The sequence below is a fragment of the Nicotiana tabacum genome, chromosome 22, assembly GCF_000715075.1.
Source record: "Nicotiana tabacum cultivar K326 chromosome 22, ASM71507v2, whole genome shotgun sequence".
Taxonomy (NCBI): domain Eukaryota; kingdom Viridiplantae; phylum Streptophyta; class Magnoliopsida; order Solanales; family Solanaceae; genus Nicotiana; species Nicotiana tabacum.
This window is the reverse complement of record NC_134101.1, coordinates 229,943,485-229,954,081: the sequence shown is the minus strand read 5'-3', so window position 1 is coordinate 229,954,081 and position 10,597 is coordinate 229,943,485. Positions and strand designations below refer to the sequence as shown.

General features: G+C 31.2%; 1 protein-coding gene across 1 annotated transcript; it reads left to right on the top strand.

Moving 5' to 3' along the window:
* The first annotated feature begins 5,138 nt into the window (after nucleotides 1-5,138).
* Nucleotides 5,139-7,416, top strand: LOC107813602 (protein FAF-like, chloroplastic). The gene is made up of 2 exons (XM_016638887.2): nucleotides 5,139-5,293; nucleotides 5,659-7,416. Exon 2 carries the CDS (start codon nucleotides 5,717-5,719, stop codon nucleotides 7,184-7,186), a length of 1,470 nt encoding a protein of 489 aa, XP_016494373.1. The 5' UTR covers nucleotides 5,139-5,293; nucleotides 5,659-5,716; the 3' UTR covers nucleotides 7,187-7,416.
* The last annotated feature ends 3,181 nt before the right edge of the window (nucleotides 7,417-10,597 follow it).

Sequence of the window (10,597 nt, the reverse complement as noted above, 5' to 3'; positions counted from 1 at the left end):
TCATAATTAAAATAAAAATTATTGCACGTTATCCACTAAGACTGCTATGGTAGTTAATTTTAAATAAATCTTTCATTTAAAGGTATTTATTTATTAACTTTTGTTATGTCTTTACTATATAATAGTCCATAATGTTTTATAATTATTTTCTAAATATATTTTTTTTCACGTCTATGAAATATAATACTTATTAATTTAAAAGCTCAGTGTTAGCTAGTAACTATTTACAAATAATTAATTATCATGGTATTATATGGTAAATTATGTGTCACTTTATTAACTTGTTGAAACTTAAAAATAAATGATGCTAGAGAATCATATTTAAATTATGAATTATGTTTTTATATAAATTCTCTTTCAAATAGAAAGCATATTAAATAAAAGAAGTATTTTAAGAAAAATATCAAATTATAATATCGAAATTCTTTCAAGATTCATTACACCTTAAGAGATATATATATAAGATTTCGTATCGAATACATTACTTTTGATGTTTGAGTTGCAACGATGTTGCAGCTAATTTGCATATTATGATATATGTAATACTTTTCGTATTATTCATAGTTGAATTATAATTCATAAATATTTTAAATAGATTATTTGTTATAATTTTGTGATTTTAATGTAATTTTTATAATTATTTTTTATTTTACACTATCTTAAAATTCTTGAAATCTGTAAAGTTTAAAGATCTGTGAGACTTATGCCCCATATCTCAGGACTTACGCCTCGGCTCGTCAGAGGTAAAACGCCTCACTTCACGTCCCTCCTTTTAAAACATTGCTTAAGACTTCCAAATTGTCTATCGTTTTAGGTCGCACTATTTCCACTGGTCAATAATTTGTTGACCTTTTTTTTTTAAAAGAACAATTTGTTGACTTTGGTAATAGCTTTATTATTAAAGAATCAGAGTAGGATTGTCAAGGCACTAAACAAGATACTTTAATCCAAAAAATTGAAAAAAAAAAAATTAAAGAACGAGAAAGACGCATGATAGTAACATAAATGGTACTATACAATGAAGAATAATCCTAATTAATTAGTTAAACAATTCTGGACTTTACTTTTATATATTCAGTTGAGTCAACTAAGAATCAGTTCATCCTTCTGTCACCCTATACCAATCTTTTTTCAGCTTAATAAAGATAAAAATAAATGCTTTGTGACCTAAAATATTCTAAAATGTTTATCGTAATTTATTTAATATGCAATTAAATATTAGTTGAACCGCCAAGGATTATAGTGGATCGACCCTCCATTTTAAATCAGAAGTATTTGATTCGAGTTCTGTGAACAAAAAAATTCTAATAGGAAAGCACATTCCTCCTTAATAGGTCTTACTCGTGCAAATTCGAATTAATCGGGTCCCTAATATGAATACCGAACACGAGTAAAAACCAATTCAGTCAATGTAGTTGACCTTAGTAGACAAATAGTACAAATCTCTTTAATAGAGGAGACCTATATACATATAGCATTTGTTAAACTTTTGATTTGTTTATGGAGAGAATTGTTCTTTGGAAATCCACTGCACCCAACTTTATTTAAATTAATTTATTTTGAGCATGAGAATACGAGGTATGTAATGCCAATTTGATTCTATTCTTTTCTTCATCAAAAAAGTATTGTCAAATATCAATATTTTAAATTTTTATTTCGAACTGAATTTCCTAAAAAAAGGAAAATTGTCTAACTATGGATACTCTCAAGTTGTAATTTGGCGCTTTTCATTCCATGTATATTTTTAGTATTATTGTTAGAAATAAAATAATCAAATTGGCTTTGAGGCGTGAAAATCGACTGTCCTTAAAGAGTTATCGCCTATATACTAATTTAGGGAAAATACAAAACGATTCTCTTCAGGATACAACTAAGCCTGCAGTAACACTTGTGATTTTCTATCTCACTTCGTTGGAATTCTTGTGTATTTATAGGCAACCAACAGACCCTTTCAGAAAGGATGTCTTGTTTCACAAACAGACACGACTATTTATTCGAATTTTGAATTTAAAATTCAAATAAATTTGATTTTACTGTTAAAAATAATTAACTCTAGGATCTCGTGCCTGTTGAGTCAATCTCGTGCCTGTTGAGACAATCTCGTGCCTGTTGAGTCAGTCTCGTGCCTGTTGAGTCAATCTCGTGCCTGCTGAGACAAACTCGTGCCTGTTGAGACAAACTCGTACCTATTGAGACAAACTCGTACCTGTTGAGTGTTATTTCATAATGATCAGTTCCGAGGCTAACAGACACGGTACGAGTAAGGTCGGTCTCGAAGGTGTTTCACATAACAGGCACGGAACTTCTTTCTTCCGATGTGGGAAGAATCCCACTTCCAACTTGCCAATAACAAAATATCTTACAATTATTAGTTTATTTTAAATAATAAAAGTAAAAATAGTTTATTTTAAAAAGATAAATGGTGATAATTCTTTTGATGGAGTTGCTTTTGCATGACAACTACGTTAATAGAGGTGATCGCTTTGCTTGTTCTTTAAGCCATCTTTCTCGTCCAACTATCACCCATTTCTCACTATACCTAAATTTGTACTCACATTCTATTTAATTATATTGCTTCTTTTTGGATGGAAAACTCTACTTCGTTTCACATTAACGGTAAAAGAATTACCCACATTCGTTGTTTACACCAAATTAATATATAGATGATGATATGTATTTGTTTATAGATTTCTTTAACTTAATCATTATTAATAATATATATTATCACTTTATTAAATCACTTAATCATGCTAAGATGATAGGCAATTAAAAATCGAATATTCATGCATGAAAAAATCGAATACTCAACTGAGTATGCTTACAATTTTTAGCCCCATAAATTCACACCATACATCATATATATATATATATATATATATTAGATGAAGATTATTTATCAGAATAAGATGCTGATAAGTCTTAGTAGTATTGTGCTAATTTCCGTATGTTCTTTACCTTTATAATTGATTTTCTGCTACATCTTTGATGAGGATACAGCTAATAGATTCTATATATCCTTTAGAATTACTTGGAGAAAAGAAGATAAAATCTAATTAAGTTGACACGCACACATATATACACATATATGCTATTTGAATAATAACCTGGGAAAAGCAAAAGTAAATTGCTTAGGTCAATTTGAGGTGGACAAATAAAATGAGAAACTAAAATTAAATAGAAAAATCACCAAAAAAGTTGTGATGAAGTGGTAAGTACTTCTCTATTTTTATCAAAAGTTCGGGTTCGAGTCTTGAGTATGGAGTAGCCTTTGGTATGACACGTTTTACCCACAAAGTAGAACTTACCAATGTGTATTCGAATTTCAGGGCCTCAAAGCAAATATCAAACGATGGATGAGAAAAAAAAGTAAGTTGGTAAAAAGCCAAATGAAAGAGTAACTTTCACAAACATTTCCCAATAGTTCATTCAATTTAGTAACTTAATTACCAAAAGAATCTATAGCCTAAAAATATACACACTTTCTGCTGTACAGAAAATGACTGCCATTTACGAACTACTGAATAAGAATGTTCACATAATGGTGAAAATGAGAGTTGCGCATTTTGTACTGTATGTGTACCCCTATTCCCTCTAATTTTCAGTTTATTCTACCAAATTCATAAAGCAAATATTTATTTTTTATTAAAAAAAAATCAACTATATTTATATATAGGTTGCTGAAAATAAAAATGTCTGAAAACGCTAATTCAGTCTCGAAAAACTCAAGTAGGCTACTACAAGTATAAAATTGACATGTAAGTATAGCCATATTTGCACGCACTTTGCTTAATAACTACGTGAGACCACTTAAAAATGAAAAATAAAAATATTTTTCGACTCAACCAAATGCTCGATGTTATGTGACACATTATGGGTTCTTGTTTCTATTTTTATAATGTGTTACACAACATAGATTTTTATTTTTAAGTGATGCTACGTGGATATTGTGTAAGACGATTTTGGTGAAGTCGGATCTTGCTTGCATTATTGCAAAGATTAAACTTACAACATAACTAATCTCATCATGCCAGTCTCTATGGTAAGTTCAAGTTTTATACATTTAACAATTTAAAATCTCTTTACACGATCAAATCAGTAATTAATTCTTTAATAATGAACAACAGATAATAACTTTGGAAAAGAAGAATAAGTAACTCGTCAAAACCGTTTAAATTACACTGAGCGCGTAAAAATTTGTACACACTCTTATAAAACCTCAACATACAGCAATTTTATCAACAGAAATAATAAAAGTAAATAAAGGACTATTAAGGGTTGTAGTGGGATGGATAGGATCCCTCCAGGAGGCATAGCAGAAATTTTTATAAGTAGTGTCAAAATTTATAGAAGAGCGGGAATAATAACTTTAATTATCATACTTTTGGACAAGAAATAGCCTTAGTCTATTAATTTTGTTGAGTCTTAAGTTAGAAAAAAGTCCCGAATTCAATTCTACTTAATCACTTTTTAACTATAGAGACTCTCTCAAATATTTACAAAACAAAATGTGCTAGTTACGGTTCAAACCTTTGACCTCCTAGAGTAAAATCAGGTACATAACCAACATGCTAAGAGACAATTTATGTCAAGTGGTATTATTTTTTTCTACGTATATATTTATCACAGTATTAATATATATATTTAGTAAAGTTTTCTGATAAAACGGTGTCACGTGACACCGCTTCATCAAATGTACATCCGTCCATGGATCCCTCCATCTTTAATCAAAAGTCTCGAGTTTGATTTTTGAAAATAAAAAAAAAATTCCTTGTAGGGAGCCCTTCCCCTTTTAATGATCCTGAATCCAAATTGTTGGGATCTAAAAGCGGGTGCTGAACATGTGTGAACCAAAAAATAAACTAAATAGAGGGAAAAAAATTATCTCTGTGTGACTTATAGGTTACGGGTTCAAGTTGTGGGCAATTACTAATGTTGGCATTAGGGTAGACTTTCTACATGACACCGTTTCGAAAACTCTGTGTGAATGCCGGATATTTTGTACACCAAACTGCTCTTTTAGCAATAAGCAGAGAGAAAAAATGGGGGCTTTTTTCTTGGTGGCATTAGAGGAGGGTCCCTTGCACAGAATTCCATTAAGCTTTTTGGACACCTATAAATACCCTGACGACCTCTTCCTTTTTTATTTGCATTCATAAACATCAGCCAAAAACACCCCATACTCTCTATATAGTACAAAATATCAATAATATTATCATCTTCATAAATTCTTAGCTTGCAACTGTCATCCAACTGGACACTGCCTTTTATTAGATGTTTTTGTTGTTTGCTTAAGGTAACACTTATTTTCCTTTTTTCTTTAATTTTTTTTATACAAGTATTGTTAAATCGAGCGATATGAACCATAAAAATTTATATAGTCGATCCTAATTTACTTGGAATTGAAGCGTATCAGTAGTAGTAATTGTTGTTATCTTAGTAATGTATAATGGGAATTTGAGAGGCTTATAAGACCTTGAGACTTGAAAATTTTCCTAAGTATATATGGTTCATTTTTCTTGTTCTTTTCTCATAATTGATCTACCTTCATCAGATAGGGTAACATCTGTGCACACGCTATTCTTTTCAGACACCACTTGTAGGATTACACTGAGTCTATTATTGTTATTTTCTCATGATTGATTTTAACTTTTTGTGCAGGGAAAAAGGGATTTGTTTTGATCTTCTTCTATTGTTTGTTTCTTGAACTGCAAAGAAGATGTCAACAACTTGTATAAGCAACAAGAACTTCAACTTATCTATAAGAATGGCAGAAGAAACAATAGCACCACAATTGAGTAAACCACCAATAATACCTTTGCCTAAGGCAAGTAAAGTGAAACAAGGCATAGTGTCAATTCTTGGATCAGAATCTGAAAGAGGAAAATCAAGTGCAGCCTCTATTAGAAGAACATTTTCAGCTGATATGTCCTCTAAACAATGGCTAGCTCAAAATGGATTTTTTTCTCCTATGAAAAAAATTGCTTCATCAAAAGATCTTGCTGTTGTTTCTGCTGCTGATCATTCTTCCTCACTTGATGTTTGGAGCTCAATTTTGTCGAAAAAGAAAGATGATGATGACATGTCGAATCTTGAAACTCCTTATATTCACCCTCTTGTTAAAAGATCAACTAGTTCTTTGAGTGAAAAAAGTCTTGAAATTTGTACTGAAAATCTTGGATCAGAAACTGGTTCTGATACCTTTTCCTCCTACACTCCTTCTGAAACCGGAGATGTAGCCGAGGAGGACAAAGATGATCAGCAACAACAACAACAATATTGCTACTCGCAATCCTCTGAGGAATTGCGAGTTGTAAAATATAATTATAGCAAGAAATCATCTTCTTTTCCAAAATCTTTTCCTCCTCCAATTCCTTCCTTGGCCAATGGGGAAAACAAGCCTTCTCTTCACATGCAATCTCGACGTGAAAATGGTAGATTGATTCTTGAAGCTATTTCGGTTCCCTCTCGAAATCTTTTCCATGCCCATCGCCACGATGGACGCCTTCTTCTCACCTTCATTGATGATTGTACTCCTACTTCATCATCAAAACCGGAGATGGAGGATTACAGAGAAGAATTTGATGAAGTGTTCGACGATATTGATGATCAAACACCTCAATTTGATGACAAGAGTATTGATTGTCCTGAACAAGAAGAAGAAGAGATAGAAAATGAGATCATTGTGACGGAGCAAAAGCCAAGATTATCAAGTGGGGTGATAAATATGAAGAATCTTGTACCATGGTCTAACAAGTTTAATAAAGTTATCGACTTAACGAGTTCTGTAGGTTCAACTGAACTGGTGGAGAAGCTAAGTCAGATAACCACAATTCCTCAGTCACTCCCAACTCAGCTAATTCCATCTCCACCACCACCGACCGCAGCCTCGGGCTTGGCATCTTTCAATGCCTATGAGTATTTTTGGAAGAAGAAGCCAACAGTTGCAAGCATTGCCAACAGTCCCACAATTGAAAAACTAGGCCACAACTTTCTTGCAACCAATAGTACTGCTATCAATGCCAAGAGTACAACAAACATAGCAGCATATGAACATCAAGACTTGGTGTTAATGAGAGGAAACAACAAAGCAAATATGAACTATTTGGTGCCTTTGCAAAGAGGATGCAAAGAGTCAAGGAGGTCTTTACTAATTTGGGAGCCTAATAAATGCATTGCCACCTCCTGATATTCATCATCAAAAAGATCAATTCTTTAATCTAGTCCTAATCCAATTACTAATTAACTATTGAAATAAATATATTTAACTATATAATAATATAGTATATATTAGTATGATTGTAATTTTCCTCTTTGAGTCATGACAAGTTTTTACTCTTTTTGCCAAAGAAAGAGTTTGGTGTAACCAAATAACAAAGAGAGATATCATTGCTTTATATACAACCATCAGATTTTGTGTGAGTTCTTTTTCTTCTCTTTTTCAATATAATAATCTGGTATTCGAAATCGACTGACTAATAACCAATTAATTTAGGTTCACGTCACATGAGACCCATTAAAAGGAACTACGCTCTTTAGTATAAGGGGCGAAGCTATGTGTGGTTAAGGGTGATCAACTGAACACCCTACACCGAAAAATTATAATGTGTATGGGGTAAAATATTGGTACTTGTTATTATCAAAAAATAGATTTTGAATGCCCTTAGCATAACGCACCGGCAAAAAAAGTTCAAATTTTGAACACTCTTGATAAATTTTTTGGCTTCGCCACTACTTGGTATACGCGTTTTTTTTTTCTTTTTTTTTTTTGGTGTTGAGTTTATGATGATACTAGTACTTAATTATTAGCCAAAAAAATCTGGTGACCTATTTTTGACTAGGTGGAGTGTCATTTTTCTCTGGCTTGGCATCAAAATGGGATTTCTCTCCCTTTTCCTTTCTTTTCTTCCTTTTTCCATAAGCTTTTGGCAGTGCAAGCAAAGACTGAAAAACAATTGAGTGGTATTGCTTTATAGAAAGACAATGGGCAGAGTGGTTTCCCTTTGGAAAGTTTCTTTTCTTCCTTTTTATGGTCCGTTTGGCCATAAAAAAATTCACTTTCGAAATCAGTGTTTGCCCAAAGTATTTTCAATTTTGACTTGAAAATAAATTTCGAAATTTTTAGAAAATTTGAAAAATTCCAAAAGGTATTTTCAAAATTTTCACTTCAGACTGCTCACAAAAATTCAAAAATAACCCAAAATTGTATTCATGTCCAAACATAACTCTAATTTTCAAATATCATTTTCACTTGAATTTTTTTCACTTTTTCGAAATTTTACAATTCTTATGTCCAAATGCCCACTTAATCATGAGAATGGTTTGCACTCTCCTAGCGTAGCCACCGTTATAATTACCTGTTCGGTAGAATTTATTAGCTTTATTCATGTTCTGTATATTTGTTAAAATAAATTATTTAATATATATAAATAATATATTTCAAATCCAGTAAGCAAAAGGATTATCGTTCACGGCTCAAAATTAAAATTCTAGTTCTGCCTCTGTTTTCACGTCGAGAACCTCTATCAATCTACTATTGAAACCTTCATGGGAAAGGAACGCACTTACTTCTAAAGATAGATAGAAAAGATTAGGAGGTCCCAGCTGGTGAGGTGGCGTAGTGACTCATCTAATACAAACTATGCTGTTGGGATAGTGTGAAATATTATATTACTACGTACTATTTTCCATGCATGAATATTCGGTTCTTAATTTTCGATAAACCAGTGAAAAGGGAAGCTAATGGGGAACAAAATTTGAGGTTTTCTATCCTAAAGAACATTTTTAAAAAGCAAAATATTTAGATAAAATTTTGGTACAAATTTAGATAAAGTGAGGAAGAGGTGATGGTTGGTCCAAGTGACGACAAAGATGGCTTAAGGAACTCTCGAAATGAAAAACTCTCAAGGCTTGTTTGGTAAGAGGGACTAGGAATATTTAATTTCGGGACTAAATTTAAAAAGAGTTTATCCCATATTTAGTTGGGAGAAAATTACGGTATAATTAATCTCGGGATTAATTATTCAGGATTGCAGATTTTTTTAACCTCATGAAAAGGTGGAAAATTAATCCCGGGATAACTCATCCCGAGATAACATTTTTCCAACCAAACGTCCCCTCAGTATCGTTTCTCTTTCTTAAGCTTAAGCTGTGTGAATCTAAATTAGTTGAATAGGTAAATTTTAAATTCTATATGATTACACCAAGAAAAATCATTACTATAATTTATTTATGCTCATAATAAGTATTTTAAAAGGTGAGAGCACATGAGCACGAGGAAAGAAGAATTTAAGTGTTGAAACATGAGATAAATATATGCATGCTATATAATTCATCACCATAATAAATCTTTCAAAAGAAATTTATGTTATTACTTGTTAACATTGAACTATTTATAAATAAATAAGTCTCATACTTTTAGGATTTACCTTGATTTTTTTTATCATATTTGTTTTTTCTGTTACTTAAAGGTAAAGTAATTACTTTAATTGATTTTATTTTTCGTAAAAGTAAAATATAGATCTCTTCTATAATTGATAGAACGGTTGTGGACCTCTAAAATTTGAGGATCCCTCCTTCACATTACAACACAATAGCATCCATATAGTCCTATAACAGTCTTCGTTTAAGAGGAGAATTTATTCTCTCGATAAGTATTTTTTTCTTTTATATTAGTAGATTGATATAGGTCAATTGACCAAACTATATTAAATTATAATATATTCTTAGATATATTATTTTCTTTTGTCGTCTCATTAACGTAGATTTGCTTTGCTAGCTTCCGTATGACGTCTTGTTATATAACGACAACACTATTATCAACCGGAATAAAGTAGGAAAACAAGATTTGAATTAAAGAAATATATAGCGGACTAAAGTGTCACCTAGTAAAAGTTAAGACATGAATATTTTTTAAATTAAAAGCTAAGATTGATACTCAACCTTGTTGTTCTCAATAAAAAAAATATGTGATATTAGGACTTTAATTTTGAGTTACAATGTTCTGAAACTTTTGATTTGTCCTAACCAATGAAAAAGGTTCGTAAAGATTTTTTTCTTTTAAATGAAAAGAACTTTATTTAAAATGCAAAATTTAAAAAGTTTAAGTACATATATAAAAGAATTAATCATGACGATTCAGTTCCAAGATAGTCTTTTTCAAGAAAATAATACTCCGAAGAGAATCCTGCAATTATTTAATAACTGAGAATAAGGTGCATTTGAGAACGGTGATAAAATGTGATTAATTAATGCCTAAAAATTTGTTTAATTCCACATTTTGTATTTCAATTCATCAAATGCATTGAACTACTAAATGAGAGCAAATGGGTTAAAATCTTCAGGGTTGAAATTACCATAATTTATACAAGATTAGTCCCAAAGGGTTTTTTCCTATAGTTTAGAATTGTTGCGGAAGCCAAATGTATATAGTGTGAATAAGTCACAACTACTATACCAAAAATTATGACAGCCACCAAATAATAAATAAGACAATAAAGCAACAATAAAGGGAACACCAGAATTTACGAGGTTCGGCTAATTTTGCCTACTCCTCGGACACAACCAATATTTTATTTCACTCCAAAAATACAAGTGAAAT